The sequence below is a fragment of the Geospiza fortis genome, unplaced genomic scaffold (genome assembly GCF_000277835.1).
Source record: "Geospiza fortis unplaced genomic scaffold, GeoFor_1.0 scaffold425, whole genome shotgun sequence".
Classification (NCBI taxonomy): Eukaryota; Metazoa; Chordata; class Aves; order Passeriformes; family Thraupidae; genus Geospiza; species Geospiza fortis.
Window position 1 is genome coordinate 2,735,361 of NW_005054387.1, and position 24,081 is coordinate 2,759,441.

Below are 24,081 nucleotides of genomic sequence, written 5' to 3' on the forward strand. Positions count from 1 at the left end.
TACAAACCTGCTGTTTGCTTCAACAGCAAAGACTTGACCAATTCTGCAATATCAAGACTCCTACCCATAGGTGAGCTATTATTTCACATCACCTCCTTGGAGAAGAGGGTGAGGATGGTGCCAGCCACAGCTGGAGAGCTCCAAGTGAGGCAGCAAGCAGAGGTTTGGGGCAACTAGGGTTGATAAAAGCTGAAAATCTGCTGTTTTGGCCCACAATCAACAGGTGGCCATTGCACCCCTTGGGACAGTATGTTGGGTCCTTCCTCTGAAGCTCTGCTACCTGCTTACAAAGTGCAGCCCTGTATCACAGAGAGCTGTAACCCCCTTAGAAGCTGCTGCAGGCTCAGCAATTTCCTCCTGAAGGCACTCTGCTAACATTTGCCATCTCTTGCCAAAGGCAACAAAAGGAAATAAAACCCAGGCCAGTCTAGGGGACTGACAGGAACAGAAATAAATTATAAAATTAACAGACCCACTGGAGTATCACCACTCAGGTGACTGCTCTGCCACAAGATCTATTGCTGCTGGACTTTATATCTGCCAGGAGCAGCTCTGGATTGCAGCTAGCACCACAACATGGCAGGGCTGCAGGTTTCTGCATGTGAATTCCACCTGGAAAGCAGCCCAGTTGTGATTCTTCCCCAGAAAAGCTTCAGGCAGAAACACTTCATTGGCCTTGCTGCCTTGGCAACACTCAGAGCAGGGAAGCATGTGACATATTTAAGGTAATGTACACCCAGCCCCTCCCTCACCTGACTACAACCCTGCTTTATCTCTGGAACTTTCCCTCAAGTAGAGATGGAATGCTTTAGGGAAGCAAACACACAGGGCTAGCAGAGATTGATGATGAATTAAATACTCACCCCCGTCCATAAATGCTTTCAGGGAACCAGTGAAGTCCAACATAGCTGCAGAGTTTGAAGTGAGTGATGAGGGTAGAGTTAAAGCGCTTCCTATGGATAAGGTGCTGGGGCTGACCTTACCATCTACAGAGAGAGGTGATGGAGAGAAGAGATGTCACTGTGACGTTCACCAGACATGCACCCAGCCCTCAGGCTGCCCTTGGCTGCCAAGCTGCTCCAAAATGACTCATTTTGCTCATAGTCATGCTTTGAAAAAGGCCTGAACTAGAGGCCAGGAGCTTTCTTCTGCTCACAGAAAGGCTTCTGTGTGTCTCCAACACAGAGCCAAACCATGGCTTCTGCCTCATCTCCAGCTGCTGGAGGAATTCTTGACCGATACATTTAATCTCCTGCTCCCTGTGGTGACACTGGAAAGATGAGCACCAACTCCTAAGGAGCTTGAAGAATTTATTAAACGTAAGAGACATTTGCCAAGTAGCTTGTCTAGCTTTTTAACGTGAATGAAAAGCACAACTACCCTGGTTTTATTTCTACACTGTTATAAAGTCTGGGGTGCACATCATTGTCCAGAAGGAATGTGACAGTCATAAGCAGATTCTATTATTTACCAAATAAAATCCTCCTGCTTTGGAAGTGACCATGCAGCTGAAAGAGGCAGTGGCAAATGCCAGGAAACAAAACCCCTGTAATGTGTTGTCAATACCAGATCTTCTTGAGCTGGTTTGCTTATAACTACTAAAATTTATGGCAAAAAAAGTCATGAGCAATTTGCATTTTTGTACTCGGCAGCAAAATCTGCACACCACAATTTTTGTTATAAATATATAATCCATCCTGTTAGATGGAAAATTTAAATGTTTACACCTTTCCCAAGAGACACTGCAGCAAGTAATGATTTTGTAGAACACAAGCTTTGCACCAGATGCAATTATTTAACATCTTAAGTAACTGCAAAATTATGTAGGGCTTGCAGTCCTCTTCAAACCACAAGCAAGAAGTTTTCTATAACACAGCCTCATTTCCTCTACCAGAACTTCTCCCAGCCTTGCATTTCTAAGCAGGGCTTGGTCAATTCAGCAGCCTCAGAGTAACCAAGTTTATTCAGGAGGAGGCCAAGTACCCTGGGGACTGCTTCCAAAGGCAAGGCAAAGCTTACAAGTTACTCATTGAGGAATTTTAGAAAGGATTATAAAAATATGTTGCTCTGTTGCTTTACAACCACCAGACCTGAGCCACTGCACACAAGGCTGACTCTGAGCAGGTTGGAACTGCATGAGAAGTGACACACAGCTCTGTCACGTGCTTTTCAGTGACTGCTCCCACCCAACCTGCACAAAGGCTTTGCTGGTTTGTGTCTTAAGCTGGCATGGGGAGAGGGAAAATGAAGATAATGCCATATGTGAATGTCTATTCTAGCAAAATTTGAGCTGTGGGCAGTTACTCCAGCATCTGTCAACATCTTTGACTTTATGTTTCTACACTAAAAATGGTTATATGCACTCTATTGTATACCTTGCTATTATTTAGCAGGTTTTTTGGGTACAACTCAGGATGCATATCCAAGTCTGTAACTATCCTGTGTCAGACCAACAAATCCTAACCAGACTACAGGTTCCCAAGCCCACATTTCTCCAACATCAAGGCTGTGCACATGAAGACTCCAACAACATCTGCAGTAGGGGACACAACCACTGCCTGAACAGTTACTCTGGATTAGATCCCAGAGAGCTGCTCTTGTGAGGAGGACTGACTACCTTGCAATCCAAATGGCCATTTGAAACAAACCAATGGTTTTACAGCAGCGCTGGGGTTTTAAAGCAGCAGCTGTTGAAAGAGCAAGGCAGCAGCCAAGTGATATAAAGCTACTGTTGCTTTCAAGAATTCAACTGACCTACTATCCTGCTTGTCAGGACAGAGTTCCCCCCTCAAATGTAGGCAGCCAGCAAAAATACATCCCATGGCTCTTATAAAGAGACCTAAGACAGAGAAGACCTAAGAAATTTCTGCTGGCTCTCCACAGAAAGCCCAATTCCCAGTCAAACGAGGGCACACTGCTACAGCCTTGAGATTTCAAATGAGGTTTAGCCTGAGCTTTTCTCAGCCCTGGGGCCAAGGTCAGTGGCTCAGCACATACCTGAAGGTGGTGCTGGTGAACAGAATCTGTTTGTGGACCCAACAGCTGAGATGCCATCTCCTGCAGCCTGGGGAGGGGTGAGAGCTTGGGTGGCACTGAGCGGGGAGCCCCCGGCCCGCAGCTCTGCCGTCAGCGGCGGCCCGATCTGCGTCTGCACATTCTTCCTTTGCAAAGTGCTGGTGGTCTCCAGGCTGCCACAGGAGCTCGAGATGGACGTAGGCAAACTCGTGACCGGCGCAGATCCCCTTTGTGCACAGGAAACGGGTCCTGCTACGTTCTCTGTTTTGACAATGGTTCCAATGGTGTGGTTCAGAAGTCCGCAACTCGCTGGGGGCGTGAGGGGCCGAGGCCACGTTTGCCGATGAGACAAAACAGGGATTGTGTTCCCAGAGCCCGAGAGCCTCTGGGAGTCAGTCAACTGTGCTGAGGATTCGGATGAAACGCCATAGAAATGAGGCCCGTTCACTTTAATGTCGGAGGCTGTTGGCCCATTCGAAGTCCCGCAAGAAGAACCCTTCTTGGATTTATCTATACAAGAGCTGCAGTTAACATCTTCCTGTGACAAAGTTTGCTGGGATTGCGAGGAGCTCAAGGAATTCTGGGTGGTAATCCCTGAGGTGCAGGATGACATGGAATAGAGGGAAGGTGTGGGTGCCTTGTCAGCTGCCTGGTAAGGGTTGGCGAGTGAGCCATCTGCCACAATAACAGGCTTAATATCAGCCTTCTCTGTTTGTTCAGAGTCCCAAAGCGAAGTCATCTGCTTAGCAGATAAATGTTTCAATATGCTGCACTGGAGCGCAACAACACTACAGAGCCACTGGAAGGAAGAAAAAAGTGCAGGTTAGCTCTGGAGGCAGCAGTTCTCCAAACCTCTACAGTTGCTCCATCGTTCACCCAGTTGGAGGAAATCCATCTGCTGGCTGCTCAGATGCAGTGTGGAACTACAGCATCTGCTCTGGAAATGCAGAGCATTTAGCATTTAGTTCCTTATCTACAATTAGGAAAAAATTTTGTCCAGAGGTATAAAAGTGCAACCAAAATTATGTACTGTTTATCTCCATGCTGGAGGTATGACAGAGAGGGACTGAGATTAAAGGAGGGAGGAAGGCAGGCAACATTTCCTCACTTCAAAACTCCTCCTTCTCTTCACTTGTTAAATGCTGCAACTCTTCAGCCTCAGGTTACAAACTTACCTTTCACTAATTTGGGCTTCTAGCCAAACACAACCCTCCAACTTACTCTATAGCATGTTGGAAAGAAATGCTGCTCTACCTCAGGTATAGGGAGTAGAAAGCTGGGGTGGAGAGCACTCTCCTTTTACACAAAGTGGAGGAAGACCAAAAGATTTATTCTAAGTTTAAGCTCCATGGTGGATGTGCACCTGTCACATAAAAGAAGCTTGTCTGTGCTAAAAAAAAAGGACTTGATTTCTCCATTGACAGCAACTTAACCTGCTCTTACACTGTGGAATCTGGCCAGAAGTTTCATACAAGATTTAAACACTCATTTGACCTTGATTTACATGCCCAATTCCATCTGCAATAAAAAGCGACCCAGAAATGGGACGTTAACTTATAAATAAACATGTCAGAGAGCAGCCTTACATAATCAAAGTGCAAAGTATTTCCCCTCAGCCACGAAATAAAGATGACGTCTAGACAGAAGGCCCTCGACTCCACTCTTAAGGCCAGAGGACTATTGCACCACTTCCCTGAAGTGTCAAATGAGGAATTTTACATCTCACCTGGAAAGTCAAAGTGAAGTTTTAATGCACAAAGGTGTCAGAGTCAAGACAAGCTATCACTTTCACACAGGAGCCTGAGATTGGTTTCCTAGACAACTGCTCCATCACGACTGAAGTGGAAGGGGATCTTTGTACCAAAGCAACTACACACACACAGAGTCCAAGCATTTGACTTAATTTACCTCCTGTTGTTCTGTCTGGCTGGCTAAGTGCTCAGTGTTCAAAAGGTGCTTCTGCAAGGGTTCCTCAGGGATCCCGTTACAGATCAGCTCGCCATCTCTAATTGCTGCAGGCGCGAGTAACGGGGGTGGAAGCCGGTACTGGGACTTTATAGCATCAGGAACCTACATTGTGGAGAAAGAAGATCACACATGAGAACAATTACTCAAGAATGACTAGTTAAACCAAGTGCTTGATCAGCACTAAACTTTGCATTTGCTGCTTTTTCACCCGAAGGAACCCTGCAGATACAGAAGTATCAAGGACTGAGTACTTTAAATTGATGTAGCCATGCTGAAATTAATAGGTTTAATTCCCTTAGGCCAGGCATGACTTTGGTACAACATGGTGGCTACAGCATAAGAGAAATCATGAAAAAACAGCCAAGGGAACTCTGTATGGCAGTTTTCAGGCATCCTGGCAACAAACACAGCCCCAAATCTGACTGTAGAGCCACCTTCAGGAAGTTTTGTGTCGTACCTTCTATGCTTGTGCTAGATTTGAGTGCTTACTTGTAATAATTGAGTCTTATAGTTGAAGAAAAGAGATCTTAAATCCTACAGGTAGTGAGTGCTGACTCCCAGATCTCTCACCAACACAATCATTCAGACTGTCTTCTTCCTCCTGCCCCAAGGAGTATGCTGCTTTCCCTTCCAAACTAAAACACATACACAGGGGTTTTCACCCACCACTACTTGTTACACATACCTTCAGACCTTTCCTCTTCACTGACTGAAGAACTCTGCGATTCGGAGGGTGTTTCTTATGGATTCGGTTTAAGAAATCCACTTTGACAACGTGCTGAGATATGGTGTCCTGGAACCGGTCAAATACTCGGCACCGATTACTCAGGGTCAAGTTCTTCTGGTTCAGCTGGGTGATCAGATAATGCCACAGGAGTTAGGGATCTGCAGGTCATGCTAAGGCACCCTAAGACTTTCATAATGCCTTGTAGCACTGGCAGTACAGCATCAGCTCAGCTTTAGACTATTTGTTTCCTGCAGCACTAACCATTTCTGTTAAAGGGCACATTGCTGGAGATGAATACAAAAGCATTTAGAGGCCAAATAAGCAGTATCAATGCTCTCAGAAGCAGTTTGTCTGGGAAAAAGCTCTTTGTTTCAGCCCCCTGTTTCCTGAGTATTTAAGTCTCAAGTACACTGCTTTTCCAAAAATGAAAACTCCCTCTTGGAATGAAACTTTTTTGGGTTAAGCATGCAAAGAATTACTTCCCCTATTTGTAGCACTGTGCTGCTTTGTATCCCAGTTCTGGAAGCTCATCTAGATCTTAAAGAGTCCAGTCAAAAACTAGACAAGCTGTCAGTGAGCCACAATCTGAGCTGTCAGCTTCAGTTACAGGAAGGAGTTCCCCCATCTTTATATCTTATTGCAGAGAGCAGCATCATATTCCTTTGGAGAGCGCGTTGCTTGCAGCAGGAGCTTTACAAGCGTTACAGGGAGCAATAAGAGCTCAGAAGCTGTTTTACATTTGTTGTGCTTTGTCCTTTAATGGACCTGCCAGGTTCCACTCCAGCATCCGGTTACCATACTGCAATCATAGTCCTGCTTACCACCACGTGTTCTATGTGATTTGGGCACATCCATCTACCCAGAGGCATGGCAGTAAGCGGTGGCTCCAGACAATCCATGTGGAACAGGAGTGGGCAATAATCACACTGGATTAGAGGTGCCACTCTGCAACTCCTGAGAAGAGAGAGCCAAGTCTTATTCTCTGTACAGAGTATAAATAGAACATTCAGACAAGCTTGGCTGACCACTTCAGTTTATCCTCTACACTGCTGTTTGCACCAAAAAGTAGGATTTCTGATTTGTAACTTGATCTGTATAGACCTTCTTTAAGACCCACTCGAGGCAAAAGCCTTTATTTGAAGCAAAATTCAGAGATCAAAAGGAAATCTCAGATTTAGGTAACTACAAGTTTCCTTAAGAGGAATCATGTGTGATGCTGGGACATGTACATCAACAAGATGTTCTCAGAACTAGTCTCATACTCCAGAAAAACAACTACATCTGAATCCCCAGGCTTTAAAAAAGCCTTTGCTCTATGACAAAGTCATCAGTTGTTCTCCACAAAAGCCCACCTGAATCCCCATTCCACTTCGAGAAATTCCCCCTGACTGGGTTTCTGAAATAAAGGTTTCACTTTCACTGACATTTTGAATTGGGATTGATCTATGCATTTTTTTATGCAGCTTTACAAAACCCATCAGTATTTTGTACTGGTTTTCAGATTTACAATTTCAGCACAATATTCCTATTTGCCCTGGGCTTATAAATCTCTCAGTAGATTTCTATTTCCTAAAGGTCACCTCCTCACACACTTCCTTCACAAACCATAAACAAACATCGCCATTTACCAAACCACCATCACTTTAGAATACTTCTTTGCAGAAAAACACTGAAGACAACATGGCTCAATCTTGTCAATCTTCAGGCTACATTTCAGAACCCTTTACAGCTGGACCTACACTTGCTGTGGTGAACATTTGTTATTTAGCAAAGATTAATATTCTCCCATTTGTTTAGAGGATTGTAAGTAAATAATGAAGGAGAATGGAAAAGGAAACAGGTAATCTACTTTTTTAAGCAAAAACTTTGCTCCTGTGAAGGATGCAGCTATACTGAACAGCTTCCCTGGAAGAACAAGTACCTGTTGCATGTGAAGCAGACCTTCACTGGCAAGGGAACCAAACCATTGTGGTCTAACTCGTGTTGTGCTTTCTTGACATTCTTTCCTGTGGTTTCTTCCTTTCTCCTCCTCTTACTAGTACCTGAAAAGGAAATTTTAAAAAGCTTTGTGTTATCCACATAGCAGAGGTTTGTCTTCTGGTAGATACATATAATCATCTCAGAAAAGTCAAAGACTGCTGCTTAAGGAACCTCGTTCAACCACTAAATCTAGCCTTAAGTGACAGAGGCTGTCTTTAAAGACAGATATATTTCATAATTAGTGATTTCAGGGATACCCTATACATTTAGTCACTACTTTGTTACTATATTATTGCATCATAAATCAAAAATCAAGTATTTTGACAACTGATTCTTTTTCATATTGATGATCTAGTCCAAGGTGAGATCAACAAGCATCTATCACAAGTTCTGATGGACATAGTGTGTAGTTCCAGTCCCCACAGATTTGAAAGGCTCCTAGGTAGCTGGAGGAGAGCCAGAGGTACCTCTGCTTTCACCAGCGAGCACCACTGGAGCCACAACTGTCACAGAGTCAGAGGGCAAAGAGGAAAGATGGCAGCAGGATGCAACTGCAGACATCTTCTCTAACAGCAGACAAGGCCCTGCTCACCTGGAAGTGCTGTGGTGCAGGTCAGTTCATTCGGCAGCTGGAACTGCGTTGGGTTCCTTTCCATGGCAGCAGCAATAAGAAGCTCAAAGGGTCGCTTCAGCTGGGGCTGCCCACAGTCCATTTCTGCAATGGCAGAGTCATCATCCACGTCAATTATGTCCTCATCCACATCATTCTGTTCAGAGTTGGGGGTCTCGGTGCTGGCATTGGATGTGGGAGTGCCAGGCCGGCTTGCTCTCCTTTCCAAGATCCTGGCATGCGCATTAGCCCTGATGCTGCTGCTAGACCTGTCCAACAGGTCTGCGTCACTGGTGGGGGAGGTGGTCCTTTTCCCAGATTTGTCCACCAATCCATTTACCTGCCCCAGCTCTTTCTTCTGTTCTCGCTTCTGCACGACATGAATAGGCAGGCTTATCATGGAGGCCACAAACAAAGCACATCAACCTTGACAAAAATGCGACTGAAGACAAACAGCATCTGAAAACGCTTGAGCCACGCGCTACAACTTCCCCCTTGCAGTCATCAGAGCCTCGATCAAGAACAGTCTGATGGCAGCTAAGGTACAGGTGACACAACAGCTGAAGAGAACCAAGCATGGGGAAGAACATTACCATGTGTCTCTCCTTTCAGGGTAGCTATACTTGAGTCCAGATCAGGACATTTCACAGCATCTAGTCCTAAACATTTCACAAATCACACAACTGTTTACTTTGCTACCAACACTGAGAAACTCCACAGCAAACTGTTCACTGTTGATGCACTTTACTAACCCTGGCACTGCATACAAGCCCATCAGGGGTTGAGAAGGTCAGCTGGAGAACACAAGCACAACATAAAAACAACACTCTGCTATCTCCTGATGACAGCAATCTTGAACAAGGTGCAGCAGAGGAAAACTATAGATTGCCATCACCACAAGATCCATTTTGCAACAGGAGGAGATGTTGCATGGCCTGGGATGGACAACTGTGCACTGTTCCAGCATCAGCCATATGGATGAACCAATCTACTCCATCACTAACATGGTCTGCAAAGGGAGCAAAGTGTTTTCAGGCAATTTTTAATACAGAAAAGTTGGGGATTTTCTCCTTTTCTCTCTCTTTTTACTTTTTTATTTGTTTTTCGATTTGTGACCTTCATTTCTATTGTTGGCAGATGGCTGAGCAGTACCCTGGAAACATAACAAGGCAATCACTTCAGGAACAAAAGGCTGAGCACACAGTTTTCTTCCAATCTGTTTTGGGTGTCACTTCAAGGGAACAGTTGCTAGATAGCTTGGTGCAGTTTCTAAACCCTCTGCTACGCAGCCCTATGTGGTCACAGCAATAAGATGTTTACATTGTGCAAGACAGCTTCCTGGAGAAAGAGCATCAAGGCAAAAAAAAAAAAAAAAAAAAAAAAAAAAAAAAAAAAAAAAAAAAAAAAAAAAAAAAAAAAAAAAGACAAGCTACAATATTGCCCAATCATCTCCTTCCCATCCTGTTCAACAGCCCAGGAAATCATAACTCACTGTGATTTCACCCTCTGCTGATGTACAACTGCTGTGAAGTCACTCTTCTAAAAAACACATATTAAGTATAATCAGAGCCCTGATGGCAAAGTTGTATTAATGTGACTTCCATTCTGCCTGTAGACAGCTCACCTCCTCAAGCACAGGAGCATTCCCATTTCCTCTGTGCCTCAGCTCTCCCTCCTTTCCAGAAATGGGGGGGAAGGAAAACAGTTTAAAAGGCACAGATTGACAAGAAGGTATCAGACATTTCAGTTTTACCTCCTAGTAGTGAAGTTAAAATATCCTAAGGGTCTCACCAAGACCCCTTAGGTTTCTTTAAGCTCTTTCCTAACAAAACCCTTTGTAAACATGAGCACAAAGAAGCAGCTCTGGTTGTCTAAGTACACACGAAGGGAGAGGCAGGTATAAACCACAGGATTCAGGTTTCAGAGGGCCAGTTGGAAGGGCAGGGACTGTGTCTGTTCTGAGGCTTTACCTTGCGGCGCACGGTGCAGCGGTGGCACATCCACTCCCCCGGGGGCAGCATCTCCTCGCTGAGCGGAGGGTTGCTACAAGAGAAACACAAAGCAAAGCTTTACTGTTGTTTACTGTCATTTCTGGAACTCTTCTCACGTACACAGCCAGAGTCAGGGCAGCTCTGCAGTTCCACTCCCAGGCACTTCCTTTAATTTATGGTGAAGCTCCCTGGATTCGCTCTCCCATACATCCACTTAGCCAGACACCTCCAAGAAGCCAGTCTTCCATGACACCCATCTCAGCTCCACGGTTTCAGAGCACTCTCAGACTTGAACAGCAAAGATAAATGGAAGATTCACTGGTGTGCTTCACATATACCTCCCCCCACACCTCCTTAAATAACTTGATTACTCCATGTGAGACTACACAGATTCCTGTGCAGCAAGCACAGTCATACATCCTTGGATTTGCAGTAAGTCCAACTGAACGAGCTGCCATGAGGTCTACCCACCATCTCTCCATCCCTGGGCACGCTTACTTAATGGTAGAAACCACCTTCTATCTTAAGACAACCCAAATACTCTTAAAAGTGTCACCATTTCCAGCTTGCCTTGGCTACGAAGCACAGGATACATCCTACTCACATGGATCTGCACTTACTATAAAAGCTGTATCACAGTGAAATGACATTCTCATTTTGATGCTAGAAATAAACCAAAGCAAATTAGACTAAGGAGTAAGGAGGACTATTTTGAGAAACACTTTTCCTCAGTAAAAGGCAGAGCAGCATATGTTAGATGATACACTTTCCTTACAGATCCTACTACTAACTCAAGTACTTTCCAACACCGCTTTATCATTAAGATTTGTTATTTGAGCAAACTGCTGACTGTAGCAGGGAAAATGTACCTGCTGGCAAAACCCAGCCATTTACCATGCAGTGTGGCTTAAGATAATACTTTTAAAAGTTCTCCTGACTTTTGCTAGAGGCAGCTCTTAGCAAGTCTGCTCTCTTGTGCTGAACACATAGAGGCACTACCACAGGATCTGGAAGCTCCATTTCCCACTGACTGGGAAACAGATTTCAAGGATCCACTGGGACTGACTGGGTTACAAGGGGATCAAGAAGTACAGTAGCTTATAATACTGGCCCAAGAAAGCCACACAAGCATGGGAAGCTAGATGTTGGCTCATGGCAGGAGTCTCTATACTGTTTATTGCATCTACAAACACCCAACCAAATCCAAGTTAAGCTTTCCAGTCTCCAGCCCTGACAAGCCAGGGAGGATAAGATGCATACTTGCTGGCTGGGAAGAGCTGTGCTTTGCAGCAAAGGGAGAGGCTGTCTTCCTCGAGAATCTTGCTCCTAGCACAGGGAAATGGCACAGGATCCCAGCCCAGGCTCCCAAGCCTGGACTGTGAAAACAAACACACTTCCTTTGTTTAAACAGAGTCCCGGCGAGCCTTGCCCCGAGCTCGCCCTGTGCCAGCAGTGCCTCTGCAGGTACTGCAGCCACCCGGGGTCACACTCCCTCTTGCAACACTGCGCCTGGAAGACTGAAGGAAGAGCACAGCAAGAACCAAGCTGGTAATAACCTCAGCATTTCTGGTGTCAGGCTCTGGGGAATTCAGTAGAGCCAACACATCTGGCAGCCATTTTGAGGAGGAGTGCAGGGTTTCAGAGGCCTCCGTGTTCCAGGCACTCCAGAAACGCAGCACTCTGCATATATGCACTGACATACCTGCAGCTTATGTTTCTCATTTCCTGGAGGGCTTGGATGAACAAGAGATCAGGCTCTAGATGAGAGCACCAAAGCCTCCACTACTGGCTGCTTCACCTCAAATGCTTGGATGAAGCAGTAGCTCCCTGCCCCAAACTAATCTTTTGCCTAACAGAAGCAGGGAAGGGGAGGTGGAAGGAGGAGAGTAACAAATGATCCCCGTGTGCCTGCTGCAGCATAAATCCAGCTGAATCCTAAGGTGCATCCTGCATCAGCTCAGGTTTTACTCTTGCTAGAAAACGAGCTCTTAGATCTGCCTCTACAGCAAGTAAGGATTCATGTGGCCCATTCCCCTCTCCCCTCCCAACACCCCAGGGCAAAAAAACCACAGACTTTGATTTGTTCCTAGTGAAATTTCACCCTCTGAAGCTCCCGACGAGCGTGCCTGAACTGCTGGGAACACGTCTGCCCCATTCCGCCGTGCCGCCGTGCCAGGGATCCACGCGCTGCCAGATGCCTCCGGTTATTTGTTTTAACTGTTACCTCAATCTTACGCATTTTACAATGAAACAATTAATACCACCGCGAACCTCGAGAGATGCCTGGAAGAGTCAGAACAGGTTTCTTCTGCAAGTGTGTATGTTATTGTCCCATTTGCTGGGTTTGAACCATGAAATCCTACATACTCTGTACTATTAAAGAAGCATTTTAATGAATGCTGCTACCCAAAGGCCTGTGGAAGGAGGGGGAAAGATTCGTTTCAGAGCAGCAGAAAGGTTTTAGTGCTCAGATAAACCTCCTGAGGTTTTCTGCTCACTGGCAGGGCCTAGCTGCGATAGCAAGTGTATTAAAAGACTGATTCTGCCTCTCCTGGTTAATGAACTGTTCATCAAGGCAGCTCACCATGCTAACAAAGACTGATGAAGGCTGCTCCTGCACTGCTGGCCTCGCAGCAAGCAGAGAGCACTGCCTGGGTCTCAGCAGAAAGCCAGGGAAGCGCTAAAGAATGCTGTTTTAATTGACTAGGTATGACCACATTCTTCAACCTTTTACTGTAAGCATAAAAGAAACGGATTTTTAAATCTGAGCAAGATACTTGATCTTCATAAGCAAGGTAAGAATTAGCACTTTGGCAGGAGCACCAGAGCCTTTTTCTCCCTATCTTTCATGGGTTCATTAGCATGCACAGCTCCAGCCGCCAGTGTTTGCTGCCAACAGGACCTGGAATTGTACAGCTCCCACTTTATCTTCGGTTACAACACATCTCCTTTCAACTACACACCAGTCAGTTGCACTTTTCAGTACATTTTCACTAACCCTTCATTTCAGAAAGTTTCCCCTTCTGTCATCACAGACAAGAGTGGTGGCCTCTGCTGTTTACCTGGGGGGGTTTGGTGTGACCCAAATCAAACCTGCTCAGCAGAATGTGTTTCTGCATTTAAAACAAACACAGCTCTGAAAAACACAGGCTGACTTAAAAACACCTGGAAGACTAACTCATACAAAGCCTCTGAAAATTAAAAGAGATGTTTATCACTGCTTAGTCAAAAAGCACTACACTGCCTATGAAGTCACTTGCCATATAATATCTGTCTCATGGCTTTTTCTCAGAAAGTTAACTATCTCCTGAAATTCCTATCAGATGCATTGTCAAGCATTGCTCTGCCATGGTCAGAATGCAATGCTCTATCCTTTAAATTAAACTTAAATGGCTATGACAAAATAAAAAAATCTTCAAGAGCATATTAGGAGTTTTTATCAAGCAAACAATAGCATGAAGGCACTTAGCTTTTCAATTTCACACTCTGGGGCTCTCATACATCAGAAGCCTGTTGTCAAGTCTAAATCCTGTAATTACTCCTCACTTTGCTGACCTCAATAAATAGGTAAACAAGTGCTCCAAGGAATGGCACCTTCTCCAATACAAACTGGGCCGTAGCTCTCAAAGGAACCAGTTATAAGCAGACCTGAGGTTATTTACACACTGCATTCCTGGCCATCTTGCGTCAAAGGCACGTTGACACTACTTTTGGACCCACCAGGATACAGCCAGCTACCAGCTGGGATAATGGTGGCAGGAAAACAAACCAGTGCCTGGTGAAGGTTTCTTCAATAACTTCTCTTTCATGTCAGTTGTTTTCAACAATTGGACTTAAATATTTTTTTTTCCTGTGCGGAGGAAAAACAGTAACACCATGAAAAAATGTAGGCAAACACATTTTTTCCTTCTCAGGAAACTTGATTAACTGACCAAGACTCAGTGACAGGATGATAATGAAGGATGCTAGATATGTTTGCCAGATAAGGGAAGAAGGCTTTCAAGTCTTCTATGGGACTCCTATTTATCCCTATGATGGATAGAGCTACAGCTGTTCTACCAGCTTCATAAAGAACAAGGCTCCCTGGCTTCCTACAGCAGGGCCTCAATGGCAGCTAAAACAAACCAGGAAACCAACCTCACTGTCAGGGCTTTACAAGAGCCCCATTGAGAAACGGGGAAAGTTGCATCATTTACAAATTCAGCTTTTTGGAACATTTTTACTGTGCCCAAGTTACATACTTCTGCTCACAGCTGCTCCCAAACCCGGCTGGAGGAGGACACCTGGAACCCTGAGCCTCTACCTTAGACAGAATAAAACCACACCAAACAAGCCAACAGCTGCAGCCTGCAGCACGTTCCTCCCCACCGCAACTCCCTTCCCTTCCTCTTTTACTCTTGCATCAACACAAAGCTTCTGAAGACAGAAGTCAGATTTCAATTACCTCAGAGGTGGTTATTAGGAAAACTATCAGCTCCCTCCTCTCCTCCACTGTTGTTCCTCAAACTATTCAGTGAAGTCTCCAAGTTCTGCTCATTAACATGGATAAATTGTGACACTCAGCTGTACAATAATCTTCCTGAAAAAGCCAAAGATTCTCAAGCACCAATGCAGAGACCACCAAACTTCAGATAAGCTCAGCATAATTTTTGTTCTTTACAGACCTCTAAGCATGACCTGATCACATTAAAACTAACAGTATCAGCAACCTTCTGGCCTCAATTAGGCTCACACTGTTTATAAGTTATACTTATTTTAAGCCAGCAGCACAATTCACATTACCTACAGAGCAGCACCCACTGTATTTTCTACCTGTGTTGCAACAACTCCTGAGGGGATCTGTGAAAAAAGCTTGACAGCAGGCAGCACAACTTTGTTTACACTGAATTGAAAGTCTTGACCATGGACATAAGAAGTTCTAAATTAGCAACATCCAGCAAGGACTCCTGGACACCACCAAATAGGTCAGGACATGATTCTTTTGGCTGCCACTATGCAAGGAAGGGAACCAAAATGACTGTTTCACAGATCACCAATTATCCCATCATCTGGAACGCTGCATGTGCTTAGTGTGCATCTTTCCAACAGCATGCCCAGAGCTGGAAACAAGGTTTCAGCAACAGACAGAAGACAGAAGCAGGATTAAAACACCATTATATGGGCAGACAGAGAGGAATAAGATGTATCCAAGGAAAAATAAAAGTATGCTACACTGTCTACACGATGCTACAGGAGTGGAAGAAGGCTTGAACTCTTCAGGGTTTAAGTAGCAGCTTTGCTCGGTATGCCAGATCCCAAAATTTCCTTCACTGCGTGCTCATTTTTACTATCTAGACCTGCCAGTGTGTTCAACATTTCAAAGGCTTGGCCAGCAATGCCAGGCTCTGGCAGCAGCACCACTGTGCTCCTAAGAACCAGGTACCATTTCATGAGTGTATCATAAATGTTGTGAGTATTCTGTGAATTTCAGTGCCAATGAACTTATTTACTTGAATCCATCAAACCACTCCTGCTACTCCCATCCTGGGAAGAGAACCTCATGGAAGCAGGTGTTTATCTACCTTACCTCAGCTCCTTTCCTGTCTCTTCCCTGTGCCCTCATGCACAGGCAGTCCTGAAGTTCATGGGGAATCAGGGAAGTATCCTCCAAGGCAGGAAGCAGAAGTTTTTTGCCTCCAACCTGATGAGCAGGAGGGCCCAATAAACTGGATAAGCTGCATGTAAACATGTGATCACCTGATGTAATTAGTTACTTCTATTTATAGAAAGAACCTGGCCCACAGAGACCATTCCCTAGACAACCTGTTAGTTATTACCTTCATTAATGTCCAGCTGACAAAAAAAATTAAAGGAAGTATTGTTTTTTAAGATACCAAATTTCCACACATAGGTAAACACATATATAAAAACAAATATGTATTAAAGAGCATATAGTACCACCAGAACCGCAGTGAGGGTTTTTGATTATTATTTTTTAATTAGTTTGACTGGTTATGAACTCTGGTATTTGAGACATATTTGCCTAGGGAACCATCCAGCTTTGTATTTATAAGCAGAAACCATGGAAGTTGATAGAAGAATTGTTGACTTTGAAAAATGTGGGTCAGACACAGAAATTCAGACATTTTGCACATCCTGACTCCTGTTTCTTTCCCAGGCATCACTCATGCCTGTGCTGCAGACAATAGTAACAATAGTCTGAATTCAATGTCCAGGATCATTATTAAGTGTTCAGGTCTTTATAGCACCATCTTCTTAACAGATTAGAAGTCATCTTCTCAAAGCAGGATGACACATAGGGCAGCATCAGGGAAAAGAAAGGAGGCTGAGGAACAACACAGCCCTGGTGAGAATCACTTCATCCAATTCTGTCTTTAAAGAACAATAAATGAAGAGACATCTCTGGTGGGAAAAAAAATAATCAAAACACAGGTCTGAGAGGTTTCTGAGAAGTGAACACATTCAGCCCCAGCCATACTGAACGTGTTCAAAGGAGACAGGGGTGAAAGGACAGCAGCAGTAAGGTGGAAAAAAGGAAAGCAGCACATCAGAAGAGGATGAAGGGCAGACCCATAAAAGCAAAAGCATGAATTTGTCTTCACACAGGCACAAGTGAAGTGTAATTCTGACATCTACATGTGGACTAGGCTTTCCCAAGAACGCTGGGGAAGAGAGAAAAAAGAGCAGAGACAGAAATATCCACTAAAAAAAAAAAACAAAACCAACAAAAAAAATCCTTAGAGCAGGGCATACATTCTTTTCTGCCTTTTCCAGATCACCTTCATATCTTGCTCCTGTTGCTATTCTAGACAGAGATCACTGGGAAGTTCACATGATGCCGTGCCCAAAGTCAGAGGCTGTACAGGCAGGTGTTTCACACCAATCACTAGTGCTTGCCAGAAATTCAGCATGGGGTTTTCAGCCTGCTAAATTGTATCCTCAGGCCAGTGCTTTCTGCAGGGTTCAAAGTCGGTAATCTCCAGCTCCATCTAGTTTGCTTCCAGTGATCGTGCAGAGCAGACGTCAGCAGAAATGGGTTAGAGTTGGGTTCAGGCACTCGATTCCCCCCAGCTGGCTGAGATGCTCTTTGCCTTTTGTGCTCAAGATCTGATATACCAACAGGAAGAATGATTTATACAACCTTTCTTTTTTCTTTTCCCCCCTTCATTTTTGGCTACAGGGAGCATTTACTCCATACCCTAAAAAGGTATGTGATTGCATTACAACTGGTATCTGTCAACCCCTTTATTAAAGGGAAGCTACAACACTATTTTTACTCAGCTTACAGAGTTACTGGATACTGCAGTGTTCCTTCGAGGAAGCTGGGCAGACATCTAGTGAGCAGTGGAGCTGGAGACAGCACAAATCGATTGCTATAAGAAGGAAAAGCCAGCTCTGACAATCTGTGTCACAAAAATCACAAGTCTAGCCAGTAACCTGACGTGGCAAGATGCTTTTTGCTTACACTCACTTCTTTCATACCCCTGTAACAAAGCCATGTTATATCCCCAGATACATTTGCATTTTCACAAGTCCAAGAGAACTTCCTGACTGGTTTTAAAAAAACAAAACGGGCACATCCTTCTCACATGATTTATATTCCAACAGGCAGCACTTCCTAAATATTCAAACTGTCACACTTGCTTTCAGGGAGATACACCTCCTTCCTACTCTGGAAGTAGCTGCTCCCTTTCTCCACAGCAAATTCCTGCTATTTGCTACTGACTCAAGGTTTAAGAAAGGCTGCAGAGCACAGGAAAAACTCAAGAACCTGACACGTACCATTGAGTCAGTCTGGCAACAAAAGCAGTTTAACATCCACTGGTGTGGGTCAATAAACGGAAGAATTTACATTAGTGTTGAAAAACTGTTTCAGTATCGATGTTACAACTGAAATTTCAAACTGACTCTGTCTAACACAGGGAAACACAGGAGCCCTGCTCTCCTGCAGGTGTTCCTCACACCACCACAACAGCACCTACAACCCAAAAAAGGCCCTTTTTTTTGAGCGGGGGGGGGGATTCCTGGTTGGTCCTGATTCTTACTAAAAATACACAGTTCTGTCACTGACAACTGCACAGAGGCACTCCCCAGCCGGGGTGTCCTTCACACCCGGGCTAAGAGCAGCACAGCCGGATGTCAGACATGCCAATTACCACTGCTTCCCTTTTGCCATCCCACCTAAACAACACCGTGAAATGGAGAGAGACAGAGGAAAGAATTATGAGCTTTGTAAGATCTTGTGCAATAAACACAGCAGTCCCCCATTCCCAACTATCAGATCTGCTGGCGGCAGTACAATCTTAACAACACAGAGCTTGTATGTGATAAAAAGACATAAGGCAGCTAAAGGAAGGTGAATATATTTACAAGATAGTGCCAAGATCTCCATAACAAACAGTCATTAGCAGATTAGTATTATGAATCTAATCCAATTAAGAATTTCCTTTGCAAATGCCCGGAGGAGCTGGAATTCCTCTGGGAAGACCTTTCCATGTTGTGAAAGGCTCCCATGAGTCATGCCTGCAGGCTGACATACCAGGAAAGACCAGCTCTGAAGCAGCAGGAACAAAGCAGTGAACCCCACCTCGAAGCAAACAGCTGCAACCTCCTGCTCCTGAGGAGTCAGTTCAAAAATGGACCTCACAGAGGCACAAAAAAAAAGATTTCTCAGTTCCACAAGTCGTGGTCAACATAAAACTGGCACTTTCCTAAGCCAAGGTACAAAAACACAGAGAATTCTCCTTGTCCACTGTCTCCCACTGTGCCATTTTTTAAACAGCTTTGGAACAATGCAGGTGTTTGATGTAACACCAGTCCATGTAGCAGACATGCCTTGAAGGCAAAGCCTAAATTAAGTAGCTAAACATCCCCCTCAACTTCAGAATCCCAAAGCCATGCTCCTACCACTGCACACTGATGTTGGGAACTGCAGCAGAGACCCACGGCTCAATCCCCAATTCTTGCCCACAGTGCTCAAACACAGTTTAACATGAGCAACATCCACACACACAGGTGAGAGTGGTGGTTTGCAAGTCACCCAATCACAAGTTCCTCAAATTCTTAATGTGAATGATTTGCTGAAACCTTCAGCTGAAGTCCATAGATTTAGGCTGACCTTATCTGCCTTTGCACGGAGAGATTTAGGACAAAATAAGGAGAGTGAAAAATCTCATTGGTACAACTTTGCTGAGCAGAGCTGCCAAGACTGATCATGTTACCACATCTGCAGGCGCACACGCAGTGACCCTCTGCTGCCAGAAACCCAGCCAGGGCAATCACTTCCTCCCGCCTCAGGATCCAGCCTGGGCTGGCCCCAAGGCTCCCAAAATATCAGAGCCAGAGATACATAAAAACAAAAGTTGGGGTTTTTTTAAAAGCACATACTTAAACCAATATTGTTTTAACAAAGTATCGGTTAAGATGGATACATTTAAATGTTGGGAACGGAACAGCTTACTCTGACCTTCAATATGCAATTACATAAACATTAAAGTAGGGGTTTGCCAGTCATTTACTGTTAAAAAAACGCAAACAAACAGAAAGCCTCTTACTAAAAACTTCCTTCACTTAAAACTACAAGCTTTTTTGAAGCTGTGATGTCATTCAATGTACTGAAACCCCCATTCCTAGCCACTATTAAGTAGCAAGTTTGCCTCTCCAGCACCTTCCGGGACATCCCCTACTCCTTGCAGCAAGAGATGCCTCAGACCATTTTAAGATTCACCTGAAACACCCAAGACAGCCCAAAATTACCATTAAGGGAAGGATTAACTGAGACAATAGACTGGCCATTGTTTTTCTCCCCTCACAGACTGCATATTCATGTAAAAACCCAAAGTTAGAACAAATGCCAAAGATAAAGCAGGGCATTTTAGACAGAATAAGGTGGGAAAAGAGTTATCGATGTCCTACCAGCCAAACACAACTTTTTTCCATTCTTTGTTCGAAGCACTAAAACAATGTGACTCATAGAAAATACCAAACTCTAGTTTAGCTTCCTCTGCTGCACTTTGCAGCTCTGTCACTTCTGTTCTTCGACACCAGCACTTGGGTGAAGACTGCCAAATCGGAGGGGAAATGAGCCAAACACTGCAAATATAAATACAAGGAGGTGTTGCAAAAAGTTTGATGGAGGTAGCAGGCCCCGGTACGGACAGGACACACTTCTCCCAGCACAGCAGTGAGGAAGCCCAGCTAAGAGGAACCTTTTTGCTGAGCAGGGCCACAGAACTGGCACTGTCGTTTACATAACTGGTCAGCTTTAAGGGACTGAGGTCACTCTGCCATGCCAGCAGAGCTGCACAGCCAGTGGCATGAGATTTTACAAGAGGGACTTGAACCGCAGCATTCAGCGAGGTTTGTGCTTTTGGGCTCCTCCAACCAGAAACCCGGGCAGGGAGACTTTAAAAAAAAAAAGAGAGAGAGAAAAAAAACAAACACAAAACTGTTCTGTGTTGGTTCTCCCTCCTGTTGTCACTCCCCTCCCCCAGCTTGTTAACTAAACTTTTCCTCTCCCGGGGATCTTTCTAATCCTTCGTAATGAATTTGCAACATCAGTCACTTTGCAAACCCGCTTCAATGTGAATCAAGTTTACTACAAGCTCAAGAAAACACAGGGAATTCTAACAATCACATTGCCAGGAGGAGGATATAAATGGGAAAGAATAGAAGTAGCACTGGAAAATTGGTTTTCAATCATGTAAAGAAGGAGTATGCACCATCCCTGGGGGCCTGGGCTAAGGCAGAACATCAGGATGGAAATGCACTCTGCACTGTTACCCAAAGCAGCAGATTGTGGGCAAACAGCAGAACCAGACATCAACTTCAGAGCTAAAAATCCCACGTCCTGCTTTCAATAATTAGTAGAAACCCAAAAAACCTCCCTCTGTAAATTCAAACCTGAAGAGAGTCACCTGACCGTGATATTAATCCAAGTATGTTGAAACTAAGTATCTGGCAGGGATTTCACACTTTCCGGTATCCCTCCCACCAGGCCAGTTTATCTGCAGCCAGGCTGGAATCTTCTGGCCTCTCAGAGCACCCAGAGCAGCTTTACACTGAACTAGGGACTCCAAAATGGAGTTGTGGGAAAAGCTGACACCCCAACAGATGAATTGGGAAGTCACTTCCACCCACGTTAATTCAGGAGAGCAGTTGTGCCACAGTGTACCGACAAAACTGTTATTTACCACCTCACATGTGTAACACTATCAGACTCTGAAAGTTTTGGGAGTTTTGGCCAAGTGCCTTCTGTTTTCCACAGAGGACAACGGGTTTAAGTGCTAAACTGAAGTTAAGGCAAACTGAAGTTTTGCCTTTAACTTTAAGGCAAGCTGAAGTTTGAGGGTCACACACCTAGCAAGCCAACTTCCTCACTGCAGGCTTAACTCGATAAAGAACCTTCTCTACATAGGAAGGAGCAACACAAGTTTCTGGGAAGCTGAGCTGGGTTTGTCTCCAGCTGACTGCATGACTTGCGCCAATCATACCCCTGAAAATCCTTTTCTTTATAATATGGCCTCTCCCATACAGCTGTATGGGAGCTGATTACAGCTGTAATCAACTGATCACAAACCCTAGACCAATTAAAAGCTACTTTTTTTGTTATGCTATATTGATAACAAATTCAATCTGGTACTAAAGCTCACAATAAATATTAAGAGAACAGGTAAGCTGTCAACACAAATCAGTTAGAGTGCTCCAGCAGTGCTATTCAAGTGACTCAAACCAAGCCTTGCATTACAGCTACTATTCTTTAAATAAAAAAAGGAGGCAGAAAGGAAGTTGCAAGTGCTGCCTTTATGCCTAAGTTTATACCCAGAACGGAAGTTTACTTCCAGCAAAATGTAGGAGGTAATGGGAAGACACATGAAAACAAAACCTGAGCATCCCTTTGAGACAACCTAGGTCACCTGAAGGCCATAGCCAAAGGTCCAACAAAGGTCCAGGAGGAAGGAGGCAGAACCAGGCCCAAACTGGAAGCCTTCAGACAAAGCCTTTCCACAGTGTGCCACCTCCCACAGCAGGGTCTGGGCTGCTGTCAAAGGGATTGCTTGAGAAACCCCAGAAGAGGCAACAAATGGGGTGGAAGAGAGTATTTAGAATTGATCTTTCATTTCTGCTTTGAAGAGTGACTAGTTAAAGATACACATATACTTTTTCTGTAATATTTTTATATAAATTCTTATACAATTATAATGCAACTAACTTAGGTACAGTGAAAGCTTTACAGGTGTCTGATTTACCCGGTTGTTTCCCACTCGCTAACTACAAAAACATCACCAAATTAAGCCATGAAATTTAGGCATGCACAAAGTGGTCTCATTTATGGTCAGACTTAAGTAGGATTCAGAGTTAACTCTGCAGCCTTAGGCACAGCTCTTCCATTCCAAACTGTGAAGTTCTAGCCATCGCTCCAGCCTCGCTAGGAGAACACTCAGGATGCACCCAAAAGCAACTACGCCCGGCAGAAGGAAAAAACCACCCTTAAATTAAAGCTCATCAAGGACACTGGATGAAAAATAATGGTAATTACTATCCTGCTAGTAAATATTAGAGGATCTGCACTACCACCACCAGTAGCACTTCCTCAGGGTAGGAGGGATGATGTCATGGCTGCATGCTACAGCATTGTCGGGTTTGCCTGGCTACACGCTGCTAACGGGACACTCCCTACAGAACTGTGACCGCACACTCAGCTCCCCTGCTATCAGCAACCAGTTTAATAAGTGTTCTGAGACCCTCAATTAGCATAGAAATACAGAATAGCCAGCAAGCAAATGAAAATCAGAAAAAAGCAAGGAAAAAAAAACCAAACAACAGAGGGAGGGAAAAAAAAAAGCGCAGAGGAGACAGCTGTAACAGGGTGGCAAACAAAGCTCCAAAGCATGAAAGAGAGAAAGGAATGTGGTTAAAAAATCTCCCCTAAGGAAGAATACTCTGTACTCCCAAGCTCCAGCTGTTTGACTTGCCCCGCTCCCTCCTCCACTCCATTATGCACTCTGGCTGTGCTAATTTAACACAAACCGCCCGCCTGTGTCAACTGTTGGAAGGGGGGATTTCAGGATGCATCCAAGCTCCGGGTGCAGAAAAAGGAAAAACTTTGGGGCGGAAAGTTGAGGAGGCGCTTTTGGCGTGGTGTGGCTTTGTGCCGGGAGAGCTTGGGAAGCTGTGAGGGAAGGCAGCAAGAGCCCATCCTGCTGCAGCCTCCAGCACCTCGAGCTCTGCCACCGCTTCCACACGCACCTCGATTGCCAGCCGGCAGCCAGATCTGCATGCAGAAAGCTCTGCCTGCATCAACAAAGCCACACAACTCCCAGCGAGAGCACCTGGCAGCCCCCCAGCTCACGGCAGACACCCCCACGGATGAGACGAGCAGGATTTCCACGGGGAAGGTATTTTCATGTTTGAGATACTGTGGGGAGTGTTGCGAGGGTTTGGAAGTCATATATGCAGCCAAAATGGCGCTGAGAATAAAAATATAATTTAAAGGAAGGTCGCCATATTGTAAACAGTGAGGCAGGGAGACACAGAGACAGCAACCTCCATTATTCCCAGCAGCTGCAGCAGCACGGAAGCGCTGGGAACGTCAGGCCTGGCGCGGAGACGCCACCAGGGCTTCCCCCTCTCCAGCCAGGGCCCTCCGGAGGGTTCCCCGCAAGCCGGGCCCCCTTGCAGAGGGGTGAGGTGGGGAAGTTTCCCGCTGGGGAGGGCGAAAGGCCGGGCAGGGGCAGCACCAAGGCAGCCAGGCCGCGCAGCCAGCGGCCTCGCTCCTCCTCCATGCCTCT

The 24,081-nt window shown here is 45.0% G+C and overlaps 1 protein-coding gene across 1 annotated transcript in view; it reads right to left on the reverse strand.

Annotated features, from left to right (window-relative positions):
• The window catches only part of PHF12 (PHD finger protein 12), a gene marked incomplete at its 5' end in the record, with an annotated part of 31,069 nt that overhangs the window by 6,592 nt on the left and 396 nt on the right, over positions 1 to 24,081 (reverse strand). Inside the window, 8 exons of the mRNA XM_031060627.1 lie at positions 864 to 986; positions 2,998 to 3,814; positions 4,924 to 5,085; positions 5,669 to 5,833; positions 6,532 to 6,664; positions 7,632 to 7,752; positions 8,283 to 8,670; positions 10,271 to 10,343. Of these exons, the coding sequence (XP_030916487.1) occupies positions 864 to 986; positions 2,998 to 3,814; positions 4,924 to 5,085; positions 5,669 to 5,833; positions 6,532 to 6,664; positions 7,632 to 7,752; positions 8,283 to 8,670; positions 10,271 to 10,343 (1,982 nt within the window). The remainder of the gene's footprint in view (positions 1 to 863; positions 987 to 2,997; positions 3,815 to 4,923; positions 5,086 to 5,668; positions 5,834 to 6,531; positions 6,665 to 7,631; positions 7,753 to 8,282; positions 8,671 to 10,270; positions 10,344 to 24,081) is intronic.